The 27068-nt window shown below is 46.7% G+C and overlaps 1 protein-coding gene across 2 annotated transcripts in view; it reads left to right on the top strand.

Moving 5' to 3' along the window:
* LOC147424006 (pfkB-like carbohydrate kinase family protein) overlaps nucleotides 1–27068 on the top strand; it is a 99957-nt gene that overhangs the window by 59675 nt on the left and 13214 nt on the right. For both annotated transcript variants that reach the window (XM_086501210.1, XM_086501209.1), the window contains one exon: nucleotides 12654–12849. In XM_086501210.1, the coding sequence (XP_086357336.1) occupies nucleotides 12654–12849 (196 nt within the window). The remainder of the gene's footprint in view (nucleotides 1–12653; nucleotides 12850–27068) is intronic.

Below are 27068 nucleotides of genomic sequence, written 5' to 3'. Positions count from 1 at the left end.
AGTTTGATTCACTAATAAAAGGATCTTTTTCTCGAAAAAAATAATTTACCAATTTATGAGTAAATTTAGTATACTCTTACCTTTCTTAATCTCTCTCTGTATTCTTCTTTTGTGCGAAAGGAAATGCTTACAGGGGGTTCCTTGAGGGAAGTTGGGGACTGTAGGCTTGTTTTTATCATACGATGGGCTCACTCACAGATGTTCTTCAGTTTCAAAGATCACATTCAGTGGCATTACTCGCCACCACAGAGGTTCATCCTACACTCTTCTTATACCCCACCTTGAGGAGTTAGATTTGCGGACTCTTTGCGATCCACCTTTGTTTTACACTTCAGCCCTGTACATCCTGCGAGATAGGCTATCTCTAGCATCTCCGGGGCTTTATTGTATTCAGATTTATAGAGAGGATCTTTCCACCATAACAAAAAAGAGAGAAAGAGAGGAAAAAGTGTATCATGTTATATTACAATGTCATTTACATATCCCAACACTTTTCCAGAGAGAGAGAGAGAGAGAGAGAGAGAGAGAGAGAGAGAGAGGGGGGGGGGGGGGGGGGGGGGGGGGGGGGGGGGGGGCGAGAGGAGGAGGAGGAGGAGAATTTTAACGTCGTAAGAAACTATCCCAAGAGACCTTAAAAGATTTATCCGAGGAGGAGAGTTGAACTCACTACCTGTTATTCAAGAGGGAAATGGCATAACCAATCTGCCACAGTTGGGTGATAGAAAGGTTATACCATTTTCCTCTTCTTATTAGCACACACCCACACACCCACACTCACACCCGAGAAGAAGAGAATTTTAACGTCGTAGGAAACTATCCCAAGAGACCTGAAAGAACTATCTGAGGAGGAGAGTTGAACTCAAGACCGGTTATTCAAGAGGGAAATGGCATAACCAATCTACGACACTTGAGTGATAGAAAGGTTATGCATTATTCTCTTCTTATTAGCAACACCCACACACACACCCGAAAAGTAGTGAGTTTTAACGTCGTAGGAAACTATCCCAAGAGACCTTAAAGATCTATCCGACGAGGAGAGTTGAACTCAAGACTTGTTAGGAGAGAGAGAGAGAAATGAAATAAAATGATATATTAACGTCTTCAAAAGGCCAAGATGACCTATGAGACCAAGCTGTAACAACACAGTGATCTGATACCATGTCCGGAATCAAAAAGAACCGAAACAAAAAATACAACTATTACAAGCTGGGACTGTATGGATGTGTCAACTAATACAAAAGGTGCCCAATACAATGTGTAGTACAATGAGAGAAAGGGGGGTGGGGAAGATATGGTAGAGATCCATCCTCATCTTCACTATGGATGTCGAGAAAATATGGCTCAAATCCTTTGTTGTAGTCTCTGTCGATATTGTGTAGCTCCTCTCCTCAATCGCGGTTGTTTAGATCTCCCTAGCTCCAATGCTCGGTCTATGAGAATGCTAGTAGTGGTAGTATGAGTACAGGCAGAGCTTTGCAATGGTGGCTGCTCCACTGGCTGCTCGTTTGGGTGTCCAATATCTAGTGTAAAGAAATCTATAATCTGTCTTTGGACTGTCTCTCTCTAGCTCTCCTCAGTAAAGTGTCTCTATGCCTGTGTAACTCAAGTAGATACAGTCTAGACATCTTTAATTCTCATTACTCATGACCCTAGCTAGAGGCCCAAAACCCTCTTTGAATAGACAATGAAAATGGCCTCGTATCTCATAGTACACTGTGCAATGACGTATGTAATGTAACTCTGTCTCTGGCTCTAGATGACATAAGTGGCATATCCTGGTATCTGCTGGTATCCCTCTGAATCTGCTAGTCTCAATCTTGAGTTGATGTGAGGATGTGCGTATCTCGCCAGACGCACAACACAAACCATGAGAAATATGTGTGCCCATATAGTTAGGTCGAATCACAAACCCATCCCCTTTGAGGTGGAGAAGATGCTCTCTATAGAAAGCCATCTTCGCGCCCAACTCTTGTACGGGCTCTATCCATGTCCTTGTGTTCAGCTAGATCAGATCCTAACAAATGAGTCTAGTAATCTCCACCCGTGTCAGAGACATCAAGGGTGCCTATAGAGAGTATTGAAAAGGAGGCAGCCTGTCCATGGTGAAACCATGTGCCTGAAACCATGATGTCATGTGCACATACCAGCATGATGTATCCCCGTGTAGAGCTAACTGTATGGAGGACTCTAGGGCCAACCTAGAGAGAGAGAGAGACACAGAGAGAGAAATGAAATGAAATGAAATGTTATATTAACGTCTTCAAAAGGCCAAAGTGACCTATGAGACCAGAAAGTTACAATGTGGTGGATCTGATACAAAGTCAGAGTCAGGGTAACAAGATGACAAGAATGACAAAAATGAAATGACAAATGTCACAATAAAATACTATGGAATCCTAAACTACTAGGTGTGAACTAAGCAGCTAGCTCGGATAGCTAGATCACAAGAGATCCAGCATCGCTCGCTTGCGGATCTCATCAATCTCCTCCATGGTCAGTAGTCTGACCGGGCGTCGTGCATGTCGAGCCAAAGTGATCCGAATCCTCTGATGCAGCCTCTGCCGATGCTGTGTAGTCCTCCGCTGTCGTGGGCGTCTAGATCTCCCCAGCTTAGTCGCTCGGTCGATCAGTGGGCCTTTGGTGTGAGACGACGAGCTCTACTATGGTAGTAACTCCTCCAGGTGTCCAGTGGCAGCTCTAAAGAAATCTGTGATCTGTCTCTGAGACTGCCTAGCCTCTCCTCTCATCAGGCGCTCTCTGTGTCTGCGTAGCTCGAGCAAAAACAAACCCAAGCATCTTTGATCCTCGTACTGCATGACTCTGGAGAATGGTCCAAAGCCCTCTCTGAACAAGCAATGGAAGCGGCCTCGTATCTCGTAGTAGACGGGGCAGTGGCATGTGTAGTGCAACTCTGTCTCAGGCTCGATGTCACACAGGGGGCATGTCCTGGCCTCTGCTGGTACTCCGCTGTATCTCCCAGTCTCGATCCGCAGCTGGTGTGAAGATGTACGTAGCTGGCCAATAGTTACATCGTATCCCATGGGACAAGTGGGTGTCCATGTATCTCGGCCTCGTCACAAAGCCATCAATCGTAAGCTGGAGGAGATGCTCTCTGTAGAAAGCCATCTTCGTGCCCAGCTCCTGTGCTAGCTATATCCATGTCCTCCTGGTGTCTAGCTGAGTCAAGTCCTGGCGGATGAGCCTGGTGATCTCGGACTGTGTAAGAGTCAGAGAGGGTGCATCCAGTGAGTACTGGAAGGGAGGCAATCTGTCTATGCTGAATCCATGCGCCTGAAACCATGATGTCATCTCCCCATACCAGCATGCTGTATCTCCCTGCATGGCTAATTGTCGAGAGGACTCAAGTGCAAGGCGGGCATATCTGTCTCTGGGAAGTTCCCACATGCGGTGTATGAAGGAGACCGATCTGGTGAGTGCCTCAACCACTAGTGGGTGGGCAGCTAGCTCTGCTCGAACAATAGCACGTGGTACTGAGGCCTTGGCTCTAATGAGCCGCGAGATCATAGAGACCAGAGGCTTCTCCATGTTCCCCCATCCATCACTGCGGCTTGTCCTCCCGTGATGATCTAATGAAGGTCCCCAGATCTCAGCTCCATAAAGTAATGCAGAACCCACCAGAGTGTCAAAGAGCCAGAGCTTCGTCCTAGGCTCCTGAAACTGAACCTGTGAACACATCCTTTCCAATCTACCCAATGCTGCATGGGCTCTGGTCAGTCTAGTCTCTGCTGCCCTCCTCAATGAAAATGCTGGCCCACTAAAAACCACTCCGAGGTAAGTGTACGCATCTGTATACTCCACAATTGTAACAGACTTGGACACTCCAAGTCAAGAATCAGCCCCTTTCGGTATTTCTTTTTGTATTAATCAATTCAAAGTTCAAGAGAGTGGGTCGGGATTCACTCTCAGACTCTGCGTCCAGATGCTCTGAGAAGTGAGGCCCTCACCACTAATTTAAAGGTTACAAGGGATGCCCAAAAGCAGAGCCCCAAAAGCTTTTCAAATAAAAAGCATCAGTTCTCTCTCTCTTAGAGAGTCTTTTCTCTTTTTTTATTTAAAAAAAAAGCAAAATTCGCGTCGCTCATCATTTTCATTTTTTTTTTTTAGCCTCCGCGATTTTCGGAAATTAGGGTTTAGGGTTTGCAAGAATTTTAGGGTTTCTTGCAGAAATTAGGGTTTCTGCTGTCCGCTAGGTCATCACTTTGTGACATACCCCCCTCTTGAAAGCATTGTAATCGACCGCGATTACGCCTGCAAAACCGACAAAAGCCATAAACCGTCTTAGCAGACACTGACTGTTAGTACCTACGTACTAGGAACACACATCTAGCACATGTACGAAATCGACAGTCACATAACACGACATCACAGGACATCACCAGACATCACAGGACATCACATGACATTCAACATTCATTCGGATCTTAGACCATGATTTATCGGCAATGTAGCTAGCAATCACATCTAGGTCCAATCGGGACCTCAACGATGTCCGATTGTCTAACCCCTACTGCAACCATGTCTATTCGAGATCAATCAGACCAAAATGCTGCAGTCATTTCGTCTATCAGTTCCTGCACTCACAAGAAGTCAAGAACAAATCAGTATCATAATCAGGAATTCCATTTCATAAAGTCATCCAACAGAATACTGTTAGCTCTCAGTATCCTTGAAGCTCAAAGAGACATCAGTGACTTTAGTATCAAAATCGAGGCATCTGTTGACAAAGGAGCGGACTAACTCCCCTCTTGTGCATCCCACTACACCAGATCTTCGGCCAAGCTGAGTTTTTGGGTTCCGTTTGGAGTAGACTATGCTAAACCAAAACATCGAGGTAAAGTTTCACAATCCGAGGAGTATCTGCTAGGTCCTCCTCCTCCATCCACTTCGTATCAAATGCAGGAAAGTTCTTGAACTAAACCAAGAACCGCCTTCAGACTTTACCTTTCTTCGTATCATTATGTGCCAAAATCTGTTCAGGAACAAGGACTTCCTCGTTTTCTTCCACTTCGGGTTGCTCATCAGGCTCCCCATCATCAGGCACATCACCCTTAACAGGGTTCAAGAGACTCACATGCAATGCATTGTGAATCCTCCAAGTATCTGGTAGTTCCAATCGGAAGGAGACATCATTCATCTTTTCAGTAATCTGGAAAGGTCCGTAGTATCACATACTAAGCTTTGGAAAAAGCCTCTCCTTTCCCTTTTTCTTTCTTAGGCGTGCCTTCTCAAAAGTAAGAGCAGCCAATCATCCTCCTTCAGTTTCAAGTCGCGACGATGGCGATCCGCTGCCTTTTTCTGTCGTTCTTGAGACTTCTGCAAAGTCTCGCGAACCTTGTCAAAAGCTGTATCCAAATCTCGCGAATATTCATCCGCTTCCAATATCTAATCTTTCGTGCTCAGGAAGGATGGAACCTTCGCAGCACTTTCAACAATCTCACATGGCGTCTTCCCCGTCGAAGAGTGTATCGTGTTACTGTAGGCAAATTCCACCAAAGGTAAGTTCTTTTCCCATTGAGTCTTCTGATCCGAGATACAAGACTTCAATAAATCTAAAATCACTGAATTGGCAATCTCAAATTGCCCGTCAGTCTGCAAGTGGAACGAGGACGAGAACTGCAACCGCGTGCCAATGTTCTCCCAAATTGCCTTCCAAAACAAACTCATAAATCTGGGGTCTCTGTCGGAGACAATCGTCTCAGACTGCCATGTAATCGGAAAATCATCGTGATCATTCTGTGTTCTCGGGAGATCAAAAATGAAATCCATTTCAATACTTTCCCAGGGGTGGGTGGGTACGGGTAAAGGCTGTAACAATCCCTGTGCCTTATGCCTGTCAAACTTGACCTTCTGGCATACCAAGCAACTGCGCACAAACTCTTCCACATCCTTTTTGAGTCTCGGCCCAAAGAAGTATTTCTCTACCCCCTTCATGGTGGTAGCAATGCCACGGTGACCCGTAAAAGGTGGACAGTGGCATTCAGTCATAACCTTTTCCCTCAACGGCTGTGTAACGCACAACATAGTCTTTTTCATCAAGTAGCCTTCCCGAAGGGAGTATCCAGCTACTGTCTCCCCATCCCGTATCCGTGTGAAAATATCTGCAAAATCTCTATGTGGCATATTGATCGACCATATCCTCGAAGCTCTTATGATGTATCGCGGAAACAGCTAGAACCAACGGTTTCCAAGACAAAGCATCTGCCACCACATTCTTCTGTCCTTGCACATGGACAATCTGGAAGTGAAACTGTGACAAGATGTTTGCCCACCGCATCTGCTTTTCCGAAAGCTGCTTCTCTGACAAGAAGTAGCGCAAACTCTGATGGTCTGTAAAGACAGTAAAATCCGCTCCGAGTAGGTAATGCCGCCACTGAATAAGAGCATGGATAACCGCCAAAAGCTCTTTCTCATAGATCTGTGCTGTCATCTCCGGCCTAGAGAACAAACGGCTCTCGTAAGCTATGACATGGCCTTCTTGCATCAAGACCGCACCCAGACTACGACCACAAGCATCACAAAATACTTCAAATGACTTCTGCAAATCCGGCAAAGTCAAATCTGGTCCTGTAGTCAATTTCTCTGTGGGTTCCCACAAAAAAGGTACTCCTTTCTGTGTCAAGGTATGCAAAGGGGAAGCAACCTCTGCAAACTTTCGTATGAACCGCCTGTAGTACGAACACAGTCCCAAGAAGCTTCTAACTTCATGGACATTCCTCAAATTGGGCCAATCACGGATAGTCTCTATCTTGGCCGGGTCCATTTGCACTCCTCTTGCTGACACAATGTGTCCCAAAAAGTGTATCTCTGGTAGGAAAAATTCACTTTTCTTTGCATTAATCACTAACGTGTGATCTCGTAATGCCTGAAAGACTTGAAGCAGATGATCTCTGTGTTCTGTCTCATTCTTGGAGAAAACAATGATGTCGTCAAAGAAAGTGTCAACAAATAGCCTGTACTCTCGAAAAATCCTGTCCATCATCCGGTTAAATGTCGCAGGAGCATTGGTTAAGACAAAAGGCATCACCAAAAGCTCAAATAACCCAAAAGTCGTCCGAAAAGCTGTCTTGTAGACGTCTCCCGGCACTATCCTGATCTGATGATATCCACTCTTCAAGTCAATCTTGCTAAAGCACGAGGATCCCTGTAACGTGTAAAGTATATCATCGATCCTAGGAATCGGAAATCTGTTCTTGATGGTGATTTTGTTGAGAGCGCTATAATTGATGCACATTCTCCAAGATCCGTCTTTCTTCAAAACCAACAACACTGGAGAGCAATCCGGTGAAGTACTAGGCTGGACAAGACCCTTTTCCAAGAGGTCTTTCACTTGGTTCATAATCTCTTCATTCTGTGCTCGGCTCACACGATAAGGTGGCCGATTCGGTGGCGTGCTTCCAGGTATCAGATCAATGGTTTGATCTTCAGGCCCTCTGAAAAGCAATCGGCATGAGTGTGGAGAAAAATCTTGGCGTTCTTTTGATCAGGTCAAAACATATTCAACCTTTATCCATCGTTCAGCTCTCCCAAAAGAATGAGTAAGAAAACTGAAGTTCATCAAGTACAATCTCTAAGCCCTTCATTTATCAAAGTCGCTTTCTTGGCCCGATAGTCAACCACGGCGTAGTTCTTGTGGTACCAAGGGATCCTGAGTAGAACGTCACTCGCGTGCCCTGAACACCCCTGTCATTGCAAAAGAAGTTTGCCAATGCTCGGTGTAATGGCAACATCCCATCCGGGTGCCAGTCGAAGTATCACCGCCTGTGGCGTCAGTCTGTTGGGCGTATTTCCAAATCGAGCCGCCAATTCCAAGTGAAAAGAAGTTGGCCTTGGCTCCTTCAAAAGAGCTTCCTAATCCTTCACTTTGCCCCAAAAGCGGCAAAGTTTGTAGTTTCATTCATTTAGTTCGGTTCAGGTCCCACGCCATGTGGCACCAGTTCTGCTTTTGTGTCTGCCTTTTCTGCCACATTCCTCAGCTGCTCTCGAACTCTCAGACCTGTCGTCGTCTTTATCATTCTGTTCTTTCTGTGCCTTTTTAGGGCACTTCCCGGAGATATGTCCATGTTCCCCGCATCCAAAGCACTTCCCCTCTCTGATGAAGCGAGCTCTCTCCTCAGGAGTAAGCTTGGGTTGTGCATCCTTTTTCTCTGGGTTGCTCTTTTTCTTTCTACTTTCATTCCCAGAAGTCTGTTCGGCTCGTTGTGTCATGGCCTTATCTGTGGGGTAGGTCAAACTGCCAGAGTGAATGGCAAAGCCCCGCTTCGCATGACTCATCAACTCCTGAATAGAAGCTGACTTCTGTTCCAAGCAGTGATCTCGGATCTCTGTAGGTAGACCCAAGGTAAACCGCTCAATCTGTTCTCTGAACGAGATCTTCTTGAATGAAGAGGCGGGTAGAAAAGAGCTCCAGAATCTTTCACAATAAGCATTGATTGTATCTTTCTTGGTCATCTGAAGATGGTTCCAAGCAGCTCGTACATCTCGTTCATATTCTTGCGTCAACCAAGAAGAAATAAAAGGCTTCTTAAATTTCAGCCATGTAACTGGCGCAGTCCTGTTTAAAAGAAGCGTGGTCCATCAAGTACGAGCATTCCCCTTAAGGTAAGAGGTAGCTCTTCGAATCTTGGAGGCTCTGAAGAGCGTCCTCCCGCGAAAGCGATGTCAAACTGCTGTATAAAAGACAAAGCCTTCGAAGCATCTGAGTATCCTGAAAAGTATCAAACTTGATCGAGTGGCCACCTTCCTTAAACTCTCGGACTTTCTTGCTTTTATCTTCGAGAAAGTCATACTGGTTGGCTTTGTAAAAATTCTTCTTGTTCGCATAAAACTTTCCGTCATCGGAATTTGAGCTGTTTGTAGACGAGTCCATAGTAGAACTGTCAGTCTCTGGGCGAGATTTAGCCTTCTTTGCCTTTTTCTTGCCCTTTTCGAAGCTTTGTTTCTTGCTTCGCTTTTTTTACCTTTTCTGTCTTCTTCGCTCGAATCCGAGGAGCTAGAAGAACTATAAGAAGAAGAAGAAGCTTTGTTTCTTGCTTCGCTTTTTTTACCTTTTCTGTCTTCTGTTTCTTTGCCTTGTCAAATGTCGACCGACGACCCAAATAACCTGGAAAGTCAGTGCTTTTCTTCTGCTTTTTGCCGTGCTTTTTGGCTTTCTTTTGCGCGTCAAAAAGCTGAGCAATCCGTGCATCAACCACGCTCTCCAGTTCCTTCTCCGTATATTTTCTTGGAGGCAGAAGGTTTCTTGAGAGCGGGTTTCGGGAGTGGTGTTGTGGTTCTCTGCCACTCCATCTGTACCTCTTCCAAAGAGGTCTGGTTCATATATTTTGTCATCTTCGGATCCTTGGCAAAATTGAGCATCATCTTTGTTGCATCGCCAATCAATTGACCACGCTCCATCTCTCTCTGCTCCGCCTGGGTAGGCCGAGGCGGGCCATACTCTCTGTTTAAATCTTCGTTGTGATCCCAGCCCGCATCTCCAGATGCAGAGGGAGTCGACTGATCATTGCCTGAAGCCATAGGTGCTGCGGAAAAAAAATTCGGGGATCGGATTTCCCGGAGAAGAGAAATCGGCCGTGCTCTGATACCACTGTAACAGACTTGGACACTCCAAGTCAAGAATCAACTGCGACAACACCAAATAACCACATCAAAACAATTCACAGATCACAATAGATTTGCACTGGCCCGGCGGAGTTCTGTGCCTAGAGATATTGGCCCCAAAGACTGGCGCCCCTTTCGGTATTTCTTTTTGTATTAATCAATTCAAAGTTCAAGAGAGTGGGTTGGGATTCACTCTCAGACTCTGCGTCCAGATGCTCTGAGAAGTGAGGCCCTCACCACTAATTTAAAGGTTACAAGGGATGCCCAAAAGCAGAGCCCCAAAAGCTTTTCAAATAAAAAGCATCAGTTCTCTCTCTCTCTTAGAGAGTCTTTTCTCTTTTTTATTAAAAAAAAAGCAAAATTCGCGTCGCTCATCATGAGCCTCCGCGATTTTCGGAAATTAGGGTTTAGGGTTTGCAGGAATTTTAGGGTTTTTGGCAGAAATTAGGGTTTCTGCTGTCCGCCACGTCATCACTTTGTGACAACAGTCTCCTGGCCGTATGTGAATGCTGGTGCTGACCTCTTGATCCACTGTGGGGTGGTATTAAATACCATGGCCTTGGTTTTACCAAGGTTGACGGACAAACCACTTTCCTGAGCAAACCTATTCAAAGCATCTAAGTGACGTTGCATCCCCTCCGGAGAGTCGGAGAAACACAATATCATCAGCATATAACAATAATGGAATCCATGTCCCTGCCAGCTGTGCACCTCTATCACCATCTCTCTCAATGTAGTCAGAAACCTCATCCACATACATACCAAATAGAGTAGGAGAGAGTGGGCAGCCCTGCTTCACCCGAATAGTGGAGTGAATCGGTGTGGATAGACCCTTTGAGGTGCGTACCTGCCCCACTACTGACCTGTATAATGCCATGACCCCCCAAATGAGCTCTGTGGGTACTCCCATCTGCTGTAATCTGCGCATCAATCTAGCTCTAGGCACTGTGTCAAATGCTTTGCGGAAATCCACAAAGCTACAATAGATCCGTCTCTCACGTGATCTACCCTCCTCAATGATGGCTCTGAGTGTCAAGATATGGTCAAGAGTAGAAAAACCCCTCCTGAACCCTGCCTGCCCGGCTGCGCGTATCCCCTCCCTCTCTGCCCATCTACTTAGCTGCTGCTCAAGAATAGATGCGTACAACCGTGCCAATGTGTGTCCAAGCATGATAGTGCGATAATTCCCAGGCTCCATAGGGTCTCCTGACTTGAAGATAGGTACAATAGTAGATAGGCTCCAAGTATCAGGCAAGCCCTCACACATGGCACGGTTAAACATCACTGCTAGAAGCTCTGCTAGTAGATCTCTAGCATGTATGAAATGCTCAGCCACTAAACCATCATGATTGTAAGATCTCCCAGTCCTCATCCTGTCAATGGCCTTCCTCACCATCTCCGCGGTGAAAAAAGCACATGTGTGTGGGCATGGATCAGGAGGGTCGGGAAGGGGGGGCTGCTCAGGAAACTGTGTACAGAGATGATGCGTACTGGCCCCAGTCCTCTGTAGAGGTGATGGCGGGGGGGGGGGAGAGTGCTCCTGAAAGAGCCGCCATGCCTCACGTGAGTCCTGACTCAAGAACAACTGATATAGATCCTGCTCTAGCCGAGCCAAAAATGCCCTCTTCTTCCGCCGCACTAGGCGTCGGAAGTCAATCTGTGACTGTCTGTGAGTGATGTCCCCCAAAAGCACCTCCCTCTGAAGTCTAGCTCTAGTGTCCCGGCATTCCTCATCATACCAACTGTTCTGGGGCATGCTCCCTGAACGGCGTCTCTCCTCAGGCTGGGTATGTGGGTATGCCTCTGCTGCTGCATCATGTAGTGTCTGTGTCAATATAGTAGTAAGCTCCTCCAGAGGTCGCCCTGGCTCCTCTGTGCATAGGCGTTTGTAGATCCCATCTATGTATACAGAGTCTGTCTCCCGCGTGAAGGTGTAGCGAGTAGGGGCTGCTGTCCGTAGCCTGTGTGCTACACTAAACTGAAAAGAGATGGTCATTGACACAAGAGCATGATCCACTGCCACACCAACAGGTCTGGGTCCAATCGTGAGATCCTGGATACTAGAGATGAGGCTCGGCTGTGCCATGACATAGTCCACTGTGCTGGCTCCATGTCTGTGTGGAAAGCATGTAAAACCCCCTGAGGCGGGAAATCTCTGTAGGCCATTCAAGATGGCCAATCCATGTGCAGTCCCCATGTCTATCAAGTGTCGTCCATACTCAATGTGTTCTCCATCTCGTGATAGTCTAGATAGGCCTGTCTCTGCAGCATCCAGCTCTCTCAGCATCTCCTCTGAAGTATCATAAAATACTGTCTGATGATGGGCAGTCCTAGCATTGAAATCCCCTAGAATGATGATGTCACCATCTCTAGAGAACTCCCATATGTCATCATCCAAAATAGAGAAAGGGGACTGTCCTCTGGGTGGTGCATACAGTGACGTGCTCGGAGGAAAGTAGCAAATAGCAATGTAAAGATATCTGTCTGTCTTTGCTCTCAGTCTCACCCACATGTACCTAGCTTGCTCATCTCTGCGGGCTATATGTATCAATGGCTGCAACTCCTCCCTGAATAACACTGCCACTCCTCCCGATCCCCGCCCTCTGCGCTCTGATCGTGTCTCCTGTCTATAGGCAGTCTCCCATCTATATCCACTGATGTGAGACATAGACTGCCCATGGGCCTGATGTGTCTCAGAGTAGAAGACGATGTCTCTTCCCCTGAAACTATCCTCAAAGGTGCCCACATCAAGTTGCAGAGAGAGAGAGAGAGAGAGAGAGAGAGAGAGAGAGAGAGAGAGAGAGAGAGAGAGAGAGAGAGAGAGAGAGAGAGAGAGAGAGAGAGAGAGAGAGAGAGTTGTAACTGACACATTGTGCTTGCTTATTGTTTCTTTTTCGTTGCATTTTTACGTTTTGTAATCATTGTCTTTTTGCTGCTTTGTTTGGTCTTTCAAATGCTCTAGCAGGTAGTTTTCTTACTTGAAGAATATTTAGCATGTAGTTTTGATGTGCCATTTGTCTTTGTCTTGTTCATAGGGTGTCAAACAAGTGCTGATTAAGCTAGGGAAGCGAGGCTCAGCTCTCCTAACTGAGGATGGGAGCACTCTCTTGCAACCAGCAATCCCTGCCCCAATTGTTCTTGACACAACAGGAGCTGGTGACACATTCACTGCCGCATATGCTGTTGCTTTGGTGGAGGGTCAATCTTTAGGCAAATCTCTAGAGTTTGCAAGTAATATGTTGCCCTCAATATCAATACTAAATTCTGTTTATATGTGCAAGGTCTTTAAAGTTTGATAGGCTTAAATAAGTTTGAGTGCTTCTGAAAAGTTTTTAGATTGATGGGGTCTTTTATGGTATACTATGGGAAATCTTGAAAGGTTTTTCAACATACCCAGTCGTTTATTCTCGAAAGTACTATATCTACACAAAAGAGACTAATAAAGCCATGAGTTCACTAGGTAACCTCTCAACTTGAAAGTTCACGCAACCCATTTTACTGGCATACTATTCATGTGCCATGTTTGCTCTAAATAGTGGATAATTTGTTCTAAATTTCTTCCTTTTTGCTCAAAAAGACCCTTCTATTAGTTATAAATCAGATCAACTGGCTACATCCACCCCTATCACGAGGGACACTGTAGATACGACTCGAGAGTAAGTTGTGGCTTTGATACCATCTTAAAGGTCGACAGGAAAGGTGAATCGGTGGATGACTGTCAAGTCTGCAATTGCAAGGCTCGAGCAAACCTCCTCTCGAACACGGACACCCACTGGATCTCAGTTTTTTCGGGATAGAACTCCACTGAATCAGCCCCCGATCAAGGGCAGCCCACGAACAGCCCTTGGACAGCTTGGAATCGGTAGTACTTGCAAGAGGGAACCTGCACACATAGTAGCTATGAAGTGTTGAAACATTTCGTATAAAACGAGTTTCAAAAGTTTGAAAATGGTGTAGCTAGATTAAGAAATGCCACCTAGAAATCTGGAGTGAAAAGTCACAAATACGCATGTGCAAATCTTATGAATATAATGCCTTGACGGAGAGATTACTTATATAAGTCTAGGGGAAGTCCAAAACGGATCTTGAGTTGAGAACCCAATAAGTGTGTTAGACCATGTGACATATAGACTAGAAAGAAGCATTCACCTTCGAAACATCTTGATAAAACGTTTCTAACGTTTCGTAAGTTGAGATCTTAGGCAAAAAGAGAGAAAACGTTTCTGAACTGCAAAACACAAGAGAGAGGGCAACGCTATAAAAATGCTTTAGAGAGGTGAAAAAAACGTGCGCGAGAGAGAAGGGAAAAACAAACGCAAGTCTCCAAAATGTTGGCTCATATTTGCTAACGTTGGAATGTCGAATATAAGGGGGACTAGGGGTCCCTATATAGGGACACCCCACGTCTGCTTGACCAAGATAAAAATACCCTAAATCTATTAAAATAGGGGTGCACCTAAACATATGCCGCCTCACCACAAAAAAAATAGCATAAGTGGCACATTTGGCCTAATTGGACAGGTGGGCCATCTACTGGTGCACAAAACGGGAGACTAGAGAAAACTGAGAGCCTTACAATGGTAAACCCGAGGAACTGGGGTCCTTCCTCATGCTTGTGGGAAAATACATGGCTCGTACTGCCGAAAAAAGTACTCTATCTCTAATACGGCCAAGTTCAACCACAAAACAGCCCTCACTTCCTAATCTCCTCCTGGAAGATACTAGCATAGTCACAAGGGACGCGTCCCGAGGAGTGGGGACGGGGCTCAAATGGATTTTTAGTGTAAAAAAGAGGGCGGGACGGCAAGTGGGGACGGGAAGCCCAAAAATGGGTGTCCCCTGTGACTATGGATACTAGAGCCACCAACAGACAAAGATCAAACTCAAATGGAAGGAGCCACTCGTTCAAAACTTAGAGTGCAAGTAACTCCTTCAAGGCCACTACTTTATAGTCCCTTGGCCTCTTGCTTTTACAAGTGCTCAAATACTTGAAAGTCAATTGCTTGTAAAAACGGAAAGCCGCAAGAGCTAAAAAACTTTAAAGTCATTGCTCTCAATAAGTGGTCCAAAAGCTCTCACACTACCAAGTTATCAACCGTACGACCAGTGAAATGTGCTGTGTTTTAGTTAAAGTGCAATGGAAGGTGTGGTTACAAGGGAACACGAGGGCCAGAGGAGAAGAGGAGAGAGAAAAACGTGCCAGATGGCATTGATCTGTAGCGGATGTCTTGATGCAGTAAATCTCTTTATTCTAAGATTTATATCACCTCACCGGTGAATCTCTATAAAATGTTGTTAACATTTCATCTTACACATATACTCAAACAAACACACATTTGCAAGGATACACAAATCAATCAATATCAAGGAATTCTTATCATAATATTTATATATCATGGAAACCAATCTATGTACGAATCAGATAAAGTCGCTTGGCAAAGTACTATCAGCATGTCGGCACCCCCAAAACGTCAAAGACAAATTGGTTGACTCTATCTTATTCTAAGCAATATTTTACAAAGGAGTGGAGTGACTCCCCTCTTGTGCAGTAGGCGTTGCACTAGATTTTGACCTGCTGATTCGATGTGCACTTTTGGAATAGTTAAGGCTAAACCAAAAACCTCAAGGTAAAGCTCTAGTATCTAAGGAGTATCTGCCGTGTCTCCTCCTTCAACCAAGAGTTGGATAATTCCTAAACTTGACCAAGTATTTCCGGACTAGCTTTCCCTTCACTTGCCTTTCCTTGTGTGCTAGGACCTACTTAGGTGTAAGAATCTCCTCAATTGTCTATCGTGGTTGCTCCTTTGGCTCCTATCCTCTAGCACTTCACCTGAAAGATATCAATAGACTCACATGGAATGCATTTGTGAATCTCAATACTTGGCAACTTCAATCTGCAAGATGCATCGTTGATCTTTTTTGAAATATAGAAGGGTCCATAGTATCACATACTTAGCTTTGGAAAAGCCTCTCCTTACCCTTGGTCTTTCAAAGGTGTGCCTTCTCAAAGCTAAGGAGCACCCCATCTTCTTCCTTCAACTGCAAGTTGCTGTGATGCTTGTCCTCCGCCTTCTTATGCCGCTCTTGAGTCTTTTGCAAAGCTTCCTTAACCTTGGCACAAGTAGTCTTCAGACCCTATACAAAATGATCTACTTCGAATATCTTGTACTTGGTGCACAAGATAGGCTAAATCTTCTTGCCACCATTGACAATTTCAAATCGTGCCTTCCCCCTTTGAAGTGTGAAAAATAAAGTTGTGAGCAAAGTTCAAACTCCCTTAATGGAAAATACCTCTCCCATTGAGACTTATTTTCAGAGATATAGCACTTTAATAAGTCTAATACCACTGTGTTGGTAATCTTTGGCTGCCATCTGTCTGTGGATGAAATGACAAAGAGAATTTGAGTAGAGTGTCCACATTCTCACACACTATTTTCAAGAACAAGCTCATAAATGTAGGGTCTCTATCTAAACCAATAGATGTAGGTATCCCATGTAACTAAAAAATGGGCGGGACAAACAACTTTTCCAAATGATTGGCCATCACTGTCTTCTCCTTTGGTACGAAGTGAGCCTGCTTTTTGAATCTGTCCACTTTACTTGAAATACCATAATGCCCACTTGTGCCTGTCATTTTTTCACTTTTTGACACACTATACAAGTACGCACAAACTCATCCACGTCCTTCTTAAGATGAGGCCATTAAAAGTAACGCTTAATACCCTTGAGTGCTGCCTTGATTCCTTGATGTCGAACAAAAGGTGGATTGTGACACTGTGTCAATCTGTGTGCATCAAATCACCTGTCACACACAACATGGTCTTTTGCATCAAATACCCTGTCTTGAGAGAATATCTAGAAACTGTTTCCCCACCATGTACCTTGTTGAAGATTTCTGCCGAATGCAGGTCTATAGCATACCGGTCAACTGGGCAACCGGTCGGGAGATTTTTAGGCGGCAACTGGGCAAGTACCTTGTTGAAGATTTCTGTCGTGAAGTCAACTGGGCAACCGGTCGGGAGATTTTTAGGCGGCAACCCCGAAACCGGAAATAGCCTGTAAATGTGCCAAGTGGCACATTTCTGTGCACTTTCCTCATGCAGGAAGAAGTGGCGCTGATTTTAGGAGAAGGGAGGCTCATTTTCAGTCTGTCACAGGTTGAGAGCTATGGAGTGATTCCTTTCCCTCTTATGTACAGTGCGGTGCCAGGAGTGATGCCCTGCACGCTACGCATTGCCCTCTCTGTCCCCTATGGCAGTATGTTATACCTCTCTAGTGGGCTTTTCAATTGACCAATGTACAGTTGTGTGGGTTCATGTGCGATTGCCGAGGCAAGAGCCTATTGCACAGGTACTGGATTAGCAAGCGGCTAATCCCCCGTAGCAGGTACAGGTGATTCGGAGAGGTTTCACGTGCGAAATCTCGTCCGATTCAAAGGGCAAGTAGCCCTACAGGTGCGGGAGCTCGAGGACTTGCTACGGATGCAACCGGCATGCAAAACGGAGCCTGAAACAGTGAATTACAGCCTGCTGTGTATTTTTGCAGGTTTAGGGTTTTGGCCCTAAACGAACCCTAATACCCCCAGGAGGTTCGGGGATGCGAGGGGACCGCTGTACAGGTGATCTGGTGGATTTTCGGGGCAGAAAACAGAGAATTCAGCGTGCTGCAGATTCTCGCCAGGTTTTGCAAAGTGTCCGTATGCGTCGGGAAAGTCATCCAATGCGTGGGAATACGGATTGTGAAGGGTCTTAGTACAATTATGTTGCTAAAATCGGGCCAGAACAGTTGAAATTCAGCCAAGGTTGTGCGGGGCAGCTTGTAGGGAACCACAACGTTTATTCCCTCTTAAAGAATTAAGAAATACCGAAAGGGGCGCCTATTTAGGGGCCAATCTGGTGTCGGTCTTCTCATACAGGTGCAATCTAGCAGCCTGTATCCCTTCCCCCTTTGTTGTGTCTTGAAAGTACAGGTAAAGTGGGCGACAAATTAAATGGGTGAAAGCAAATAAAGTTTAAGTCTAAAGTCTATCGCCGTTTTTGAAAGTACAGGCGGATTTCATGGTTCCATCGCCGGGATTAAATCACTTTTTCCCATAGAAGTGAGCCTTGGTCAGTTTGGGCTTGAAGACACAGGGGATCATAGACCAGACACAGGGAATTGCAATTATGGTTGACAGACCAGATGATGTGACTGAAGAGGTTTCCTCCTCACAGGGTCAACAGACACATGAAGTGGGTGAGTCTTCAAGACCACCACAAACGGATGATGATATATTCAGGACCCAGTAGGCTACTGCTGTGGCTATGTTCACACAAGTAATGTAGAACCCGAGGTTTTTAGCCTTTCTGCAACCTTCTCTTCCGTCTTAGCAAGTTGGGTCACTGGATCATATTCAGAAGCCTCTTAAGGCTCAAGCACAGGTGATTCATACTGCAGAGTCAATGGAAACACCGGTACACTTGACGGAGAACATGCAGTCTCCACAACCTGTGCCTAAGGTGCAAGAACAGGTGGCTGAAATGCCAGTCTTTCAAGCTGTACCAGTTCAGCCAGCCACCTTTCAGCAGCCTATAGCTGGTTCTAATGGGCAGGGAAGCAACCTATAGGCTATGCAACAAGTCTTCCCACCACCTTCAGTACACCCTGGCTATTTTGGAGGTGGATCGATATTCCAGAGCATGGCTGGTCATGCACCTCGAAATCAGTTTTACACGCCAGGAACAGTGTTCGGGGGTGCTCAAACGATGATGCTTAACCCCATGTATAGTGTCATGGGTATGCAACCAAGGTTTCAAAGCATTTAGGGCCAATTTGGGATGCCACATGCAAATTTTGGTATGGCTAGAATTACAAATCAACAGCCAAATATGGCATTTCCAGGTGAACTTAATAGCGGACAAGGAACACAGATGAACCCTAACAACGTTCCCATGTTTCAGTCACTTCCATATGACAACTTAACGCCATTGAAGAGGCCAACTCATGACAAAGAAGGTGGCAAAGGTGTGACATTCACGACCTTTACAGGGTTTAATGACAGGAAGAAGGCTCTCTCATTCCTCCAGCAGTTTGACAAGGCCTATGCAGGGGGAAACTTTGCAGAGGCTTCAAAGGTCCTCAAGGCAGCCACTTTCTTGACAGGGAATGCGGGACAATGGTGGACAACTTTATTGCTTCAAGGGCAAGCTCCGTCCACATGGATTTACTTCAAGCAGATTTTTGCAGCAGCATGGTTATGTGATGACTTTGAAGCAGATGTCATGACAGAATGGCACCAGCTTAATGCTGCCACTTGCAAGAATCTGGATGACTACAATCGGAAGTTTTGGAAAGCTCTACTTCCAGTAACTTCCTGAGGTTTATGCCATTGACAGAACAGATTGAAAAATACTGTTGTGGCCTACCCAAAGGATTGAGAAAGTACTGCACGAAGACCAAAGTCACTACTTTGACGCAGCTCATCGAGGTAGCAAACACTGGCAATGGTTTGCTCAAGGGAGAAGATTGTGAATTTAATACCGGCGTCAAGGAAGGATCAGCCGAGAAAAATTCAGCAAAGAAGTACGTTCCCAATGAGGTTCCTAAAGGGACTCATGAGCCAACCAACCTAGGGAAAGGCAAAGCTACGGTTGAATTAGAAAAGGGACCAGCAAAGAAATGGAAAAGACGTTTTCCTCGCAAGTCGGAAGAGCAAAAGAAGGTCCTGAGGTTAGAGAACAAATGCTTTATCTGTGAGTAGCCTGGCCACATTGCTTACAATTGTCCTCAAAAGAAAAGGCCAGCTGATTCTGAAGACAAGGAGGACAGGAAAGGAAAGAGGCCCATGGCTGGTCTAGTGCCAGATATGGTGGGCGACAAGCCAAATTCAGATGCAAGTGAGCTTTGCAGAGCATGGGGAAAGGTCAGGGATCAAACAGTGCTTATCTTCTTTGATTCAGGTGTCAAAGTCAACTTCATTTCCTTAGAATTGGCTTCAAAGTTGGGAATGAGATGGGGTATACAGCAGAGGCAGGTTTGGCATGTCTTGGCCATACAGAGGTTGTGACACCCATCATCGGGAAGTTGCGCCTACATATCCAGTCCTATGTAGATGCTGAAGAATTTTACATCATGCCACTGGATGGATGTGATGTGTTGCTAGGTATTCCTTGGTTGTTTCGTGTACAGGGAATCCTGGATGCCTACAACAAAAAGATCACTGTACAGAGCAGGGGAAAGATTCACATTTTGGATGTAAAGCTTAAAGGGGAGTCTATTCCCACTGTATCAGCTTCTGCTATTACTTCTGTAATTATAAAGCATCTTTCTCCGTACTTGTTTTTTGCACGTGAAGTGTCAGATTGGGATGAATCAAATTTATCCGTGTTAGATAAAGAAAGGTGAATGTTTTTACAACAATATAGTGATTGTTTTTCCGATTCATTACTGTCTCAATTACCGCCAGAGAGACCCGAGGACCATGCGATAAGATTTGGTGCCAGGCAGTAGCCCACCAAATAAGCCTCCGTACAGGGTTAGTGTGGCTCAGCAGAAAGAGATAATGAGCCAAGTAAAGGAGTTGTTAGAAAAGAGGCTGATTCAGCTCAGTTCATCTCCATTCTGTTCTCCAGTGTTGTTGGTGCAGAAAAAGGATGGCTCATGGCGTATGTGCATCGACTACCGTGCACTGAACAAGAATACCATCAAGAATAGGTTCCCTATACCTAGAATTGATGATATTCTGGACAAATTAGGAGCACCCACTTGCCCCAGCCAGCTGTCTCCCCCTCCCCCCCCCCGGCCCGTCTGCTCGCCTGCTTGGGTTCCACCCCGACAGACCTGCAATTCGGCCCATTCAGTTTTGTTTCAATTCTTGGGGTGATGCTTTCTGCGCCGGATTGCAGCATCCTCCCGTCGACATCTTCTTACGACACAGCAGTAGACACAGATGGAGGCTCCAGCTTCGCCACAGAGGGGCTCGGTTCGCTTCTACACTAGTGACCACTTCAGAGACTTGGGGGGATCAGTGGGCATCCTGGCAGGGACATCCTTCTCGGACCATGCACCAGTGATCCTCACAGTGCAGACGGGCAGAGGAGTGGGAGCACGATGCTTCGCATCCCAGAGAGGGTCTTGTTGGACTCAGCACTCAGAGAGAGGGTAGAGGCTCTCTGGACAGAGGGCATGGACAGCCAGGTTTCACTTGCAGACAGAGTGGCCTCAGGCCTAGCTCAGCTTAGCCACTTTTTTCTTTAGGAGTCTCTGGCTTGCCGGGCTGCAGCGATAGAGACGGAGCAGCGTCTCAGACGAGGCATTGCTTCACTACAGAGGATGCAGGAGCAGCATCCAGACAGTCCATGGTTGGAGGAGCAGTTACAGCAGGCTCGACAGAAGCTTGCTAGCACAGAGGAGAGGCGTCATGCCTTTGCCTTTCACCGACAGGCATCTCAGTGGACTCAGGTGGGTGACAGAATGGTTGGTGCTTTTTTTGAGACAGTGGGACCTCGGCACCCGCATGCCAAGGTCATTCAGTTGAGGAGGCCCGATGGGTCAGTTGCTTGTGAGCCTGAGGATATACGTGCAGTTGCTACTGAATTTTACCGTGAGTTACTGTCGGCTGAGCCTCAGTCAGAGCGGCAGGATGCATGTAGGGAGCAAGTTTGGGCACAGATGCCATGTCTTGTGACAGAGGAGATGCGCCAGAGGGTAGAGATGCTGTCACAAAACGGAAGCGTACACGAGCACTTAGAAATCTGAAAAATAAAATACTTTGCACAAGTGAGAGAAGGGAGAAGATCGACACAGTATTGGGGACCAGAAGATGGGCTGGTCCCCCCCATCAAGAGTATTCTTTATTTAGGGAGAATTCTTATACAAGCACGAGAACCCGAGGAAACCCCTCCGTTCTGTAATCTTAGACCCGAAGGTCGTTCTTTCCCGTAAAGGGCTTGGGCACAAGGCCGTCCTTTCCCGTAAGGGATTTAGGCGCGAAGCCGTACTTTCTTGTAAGGGACTTAGGCGTGAAGCCGTACTTTCCCGTAAGAGACTTAGGCGTGAAGCCGTACTTCCCGTGAGGGGCTTACTCGTAAGACGGGAGATTCCTGCAAAACAAACCACACAAAGCAATAATTCTCAATGCGTACCAACACCTTATACCTGTCTCTCCTTGCTCGGAAAAGCGACTTTTGCACTCTGTTGGCACACAAACTGTCGCGAAATCCGTCGCCGGTACTTGCTACCAGATTCTCCAACGCTTGTACTTCTGGGTTGTTGCGATCCCCTTCTTAAAACTGAATGCTACCTGCCTCTTTTATAGGCCTTGGCACCCGGCGAGAATAGCGACCCCAAAAAGCAAGAACCGGCGCCCTAGAGAGAGGAGAGAGAGAGAACGTTGCTGTCCGTACAGCCTTGCGTAGCTTATTAGCGCTGAGCTTTTAACGTAGGCTTTTTTAGAAGAGCCTTGCTTTATTTTATTATAAGAGGGCTGGTCACTTATTTAAGTGACCAGCCACTTTATAAAATAAAGTGTGAACCTGTTCAAACTTTAGAAACTCACTCAGTTAGTGAAAACAATGCTACACAAACACATTCCAGGCGTCCCCGGGTGCAGAACACGGCACAGATGCAATGCAGACACAGACTCCTCGCGGGAAAACATCTGCCCTCCCGCGAATGTTCCTGCTTTTTCGTAAAAAGCTTCATTGAACCCATCTTTATTCTTGTGCTTGCGTTCTTACGCGTATTTTCTTACCCGGTTCGGATTTCCTCCTTAGCCTACGGAATGCCTCCTTACTGATGCACCCGTCACCCATCATGTGACGCATCAGGGGCACTCGTAACCCGGCCCTTTCCACCGAACTTACGGAAACTCCTTCGCGATGTTTACCGTCACCCATCAAGTGACACATCAGAGTTATCCGTTCTTGATGGTACTTCTTATAGCTACAATCTTTTAACAGTTCTTAGTGTACACAATAAAATATCCTAGAAAAAGAAATTAATCATTAAAAGAAAAAGAATAGTCCAATTAGCAACAGATGCCACTTCAGCTTGAGGAGCTGCACACGGCTCTTAGGGCCCTCCCTCGTGGTAGCTGTCCAGGTGAGGATGGGTTGACTCCCAGCTTTTTCTTGGAGTATTGGGACCTGCTTGGCCCAGATCTTGGTAGTGCTTTTCAGTACATTTTACACACAAGAGTGATGCCTGACAGCATGAGTGAGGGCCTGATCTACCTCATTTCCAAAGGAGGGTGGCTCCTTGGATGAGATTCGACAGTGGTGCCCCATCACCATCCTCAACTCAGCCTACAAAATTCTTGCCAAGGCTCTGAGTTTGAGGATTCAGCCACTTGTAGAGAGCCTTATACATGGGACTCAGACAGGTTTTGTCAAGGAACGCAGTATCCTTGACAACATCTTTACTTTCTGGGAGGCTTCTGCCCTGGCACGGCTCCGTGGTGAGGACCTTGTGATTCTTCTTCTTAATTTTGAGAAGGCATACGACAGAGTTGACTGGGACTTTCTAGAGGGCACTCTACGCAGGATGGGCTTCTCAGATGCTTGGATCGGAGGGGTGTCATCTTTGTACAGACAGGCTCACAGTGAGGTGCTTTTGGTAGGAGGGAGAGGTGAGCGCTTCCTGCTCACACGCTCGGTCAGACAGGGTTGTCCTCTTGCCCCCTTTCTCTTCTGTTCTATGCGGAGGCGATGAGAAGATTTTTGGTGTCACAGCAGGTTGGTCTGCGGGGCTTAGCACTCCTTATTCGGGGAGATGAGCTACTGGACGCTGAGTTTGCCGATGACTCAGCCTTGTACTTAGATGGCCAGGAGGCCAATCTTCACAGATGTGAGTAGGCTTTCGAGACCTTCTGTTGTGCATCGGGGGCACTGATCAACTGGAGAAAGACAGTGGCTTTCTCGGTTGGTAGCGGTCCTGTACCAGATTGGATGCCAGGAGAGGGTTTCAAGTGGATTCCCCCTGGGACTGCAGTTCGGTACTTGGGTTGTCAGGTTGGTTTGGACTTGTCTCCCGAGCAGCAGATTGCTCCTCTTCTCCTGTCCATGAGGAGAAAGCTGTTACATTGGAGCTCAGCACGACTTTCGCTGGCTGGTAGAGTAGTAGTTGCCAACCAGGTGCTGTTGGCGACTATGTGGTACATCACTTCCTGCTGGATCTTCTCGAGTTCTTGTATCAGCCATGTAGAGAGGCTGATCAGGAACTTCCTTTGGTCAGGACGTGACACTCAGATAGCCCGAGCCAAGGTGGCTTGGTCGGTCATCACGCTTCCTCAGAGAGGGCTTGGGATCACTGATCCAGCACAGCAGAGTAGAGCCCTTCTTGGGAAGTTCATAGTCAGAGGACTTCTTCCAGGTGAGGAGCCGTGGAAGGAGTTCTTGCTGCAGAGGCTTCGTGCTAGGGTGCCTCAGTCAAGAGGCCTTGGCAACCTTCGACCAGATGGATCTTTACAGAGATGCACCGAGTTGGTTTGAGCAGGAGACTGGAGGATCGCTTTGCTCTGAGTTTGCTTCGATCTTGGGAGCTCTGACGGCGTGGCCTGGAGCAGAGACAGCCGACGTGCACGGAGGAGCGCCTACGGCAGCCCCTCGTCTGGAACCCCATGGTTAGCACTCAGAGAGGCCACTTGGTTGGTAGTCGGCCTCATGTTTCTTGGGGTCCCATGACAGCAGGTCTAGGTGGCTGGCTAGAGTTCACAGGTTTGTCAGAGGAGGTGCAAGGTTTCCAGCTACAAGGCATGAGAGGGGTGCAGAGCATGTGTCAGGACATCTCAGAGTCAGTTCCAGCTGAGTGGCTCACGCCTCTCGAGCCAGTAGCACCCCGGTGGATGGGAGCCTTCACACGACTGGAGGTTCTCATTTCATACTCAGAGATTGTCCCAGCCCTGTTTTCGAGCTTCAGGGTGGGGGACGATTACAACGAGTTGCAGTAGAGGCCCCGCAGGTAGCAGAGTGCAGTTGTAGGCATCTGTGGCAGGACTTGCGTCATAGACCCTGACCCAGCAGCTCTTGAGACTTGACATTGGAGGCTATGGGCTTTGGAGTGTTGTCCACTGGCACGAGTACAGTGGGATCCTGGTGAGTGGCTATGGAGGGACCCCTTCTCTTCTGCAGACCACATAGGAGTCCCCTTCTTTCAGTACACTTTTAGGCTTGGACGTCATATACTTGCATCTCAGAGAGAGGCCCGCCCCGCTGCAGCATGTCATTGGCAGGAGGAGGGCCTCACAGTCGAGTTCTTGGCAGCCTTTTGGCAGAGGCTGTGGGACTCCAGACAGCCGAGGCGCGTCACTTTGTTTTAGTGGCTAGTTGCACACAGAGCTACAGCAGTAGGGAGCTCGCTTGTGCATAGCGGTCTCTCGGCCGCATGTGCAGCCTGTGACCAGTTGGTGGAGAGTCAGCATCATTGTCTTTGGGACTGTCCCTCGGCCTAGCAGGTGTGGCTACGGGTTCTTCGGCTGATGCCTACTCTCTCCACGGCTAGACAGTACACTTGGGGGACATCGGCTTGGTCCACTCTCACGGGCCCGGCACTTCAGTTTGAGCTATCTTCCACCAGCAGGATGATAGTGATAAGGGGGGGCGACTTACACTCCAGCCTGCTACAGAGCTTACTCCACAGGAGTGGTGCAGTGAGAGAGAGGAGTGTTGGGAGCTCATCAGTGGCCTGACAGTTTGGTTCATTTGGCGGGCCCGCTGTTTTCGCATTTTTGAGGCTCGCTCTGTGCCGCCAGCAGAGATTGTTCGTGACTTTTGGCTAGAGCTGATCTATACTCTTAGAGGACAGCTTGAGGGACTACAGGGCAGCTCCGACCGCATGCGGGAGCGCCGCGAGGCTTTCCTACGACTCTGGCGCCCTGGGCCTTTCTACACTAGTGTCCAGGGTGTGCTCAGATGGCACTACCGACCACCTGTGTGGCTCTTCCCTCCTCATATCTCTTGATTTAGCGCCATTGTATATATGTTGTTCTTTCATTGGGAGAGTCTCCCCATCATGTTTGTTGTAGCCCTCTCTTGCAGAGGTGGTTGTAGTCCTACGAGCAGTTTTCATTAACTAATAGAAGGATCTTTTGCTCGGAAAAAAAAAAATAGGAGCAGCAGCTATGTTTAGCAGGATAGATCTAAAGAGTGGGTGCCATCAGATCCGCATTAGATCAGAGGATGTGCACAAGACTGCTTTTAGAACGACGTTTGGCCTTTACGAATTTTTAGTGATGCCCTTTGGTCTCACAAATGCTCCTGCTACGTTCAATAGGGTGATGGACAGAATTTTCCGTCCACACCAGCAGTTTGTTGGTACATTCTTTGACGACATGATAGTCTACTCAAAGAATGAAGAGGAGCATAGGCATCACTTGGCCATTGTGTTCAAAGAGCTACGCAGCCATAGGTTGCTCATCAATGCAAAGAAAAGTGAATTTTTTCTGGAAGAGATTCATTTTCTCGGACACATTGTCTCAAAGGATGGTGTCATAATGGATCCTGCTAAAGTTGAAGGGATCAAGTCATGGCCAGATTTGAAGACGGTGCACGATGTCCGAAGCTTCTTGGGACTATGCTCCTATTACAGAAGGTTTATCCGAAATTTCGCTGAGATTGCTTCACCTTTACATGCTCTTCAAAAGAAGGCAGTCACCTTTAGATGGACACAAAAAGAGATTTCTGCTTTTAATCTCTTAAAGGAAAAGATGACTTCAGATCCAGTCATTGTGTTGCCAGATCTTAGGAAGTCATTTGTGGTCCAGTTTGACGCCTGTGGTAGTAGCATTGGTGCAGTGCTAATGCAAGATGGCAGGGTAGTAGCCTATGAGAGTAGAATCTTGCAAGGGCCAGAAAAGACTATGCAAGTCTATGAAAAAGAACTGCAGGCCGTGATTCATGCGCTCTTAAGTTGGAAACACCACCTGCTAGGTGCAGATTTCGTTGTCCAAACGATTCATCAGACCTTGCGATACTTCTTGACACAGACAAAGTTATCTGAGAAGCATATGCGATGGGCAAATATCTTGTCCATGTTCCATTTTCAGATTGTGCATGTGGAAGGCAAGAAGAACGTTGTGGTTGATGCCTTGTCAAGGAAGCCACACATTTCAGCTGTGTCAATTCCTTATCATCATGAAGTTGATGATATGAGGGAACAGTATGCAAATGATGAAGATTTTGCAAGGGTCTTCGAGCAGCTAATGGATGGACAACGTCATGAACACTATCTTCTCAAAGATGGGTTGATGATGATGCATGGTAGATTTTGTGTCACAAAGCCATTGCGACGCAAAGTTATGGAAGAGAGTCATGTCCCACCGTATGCAGGGCATCGTGGTATCGATGCTACAGTTAAAGCGGTTGAGACATTCTTCTATTGGCCTACATTGAGAAGAGATGTGGATGCCTTTGTGCGAGAATGCCTAATATGCCACTACCTATTCCAGATAAACCATGGAAAAGTATAGCTATGGA

Source organism: Adiantum capillus-veneris, chromosome 26, assembly GCF_014529385.1.
Source record: "Adiantum capillus-veneris isolate H3 chromosome 26, ASM1452938v2, whole genome shotgun sequence".
NCBI classification, from domain to species: Eukaryota; Viridiplantae; Streptophyta; class Polypodiopsida; order Polypodiales; family Pteridaceae; genus Adiantum; species Adiantum capillus-veneris.
Note: the sequence above shows the minus strand (reverse complement) of the source record. Positions and strands in the feature narration are given on the sequence as shown.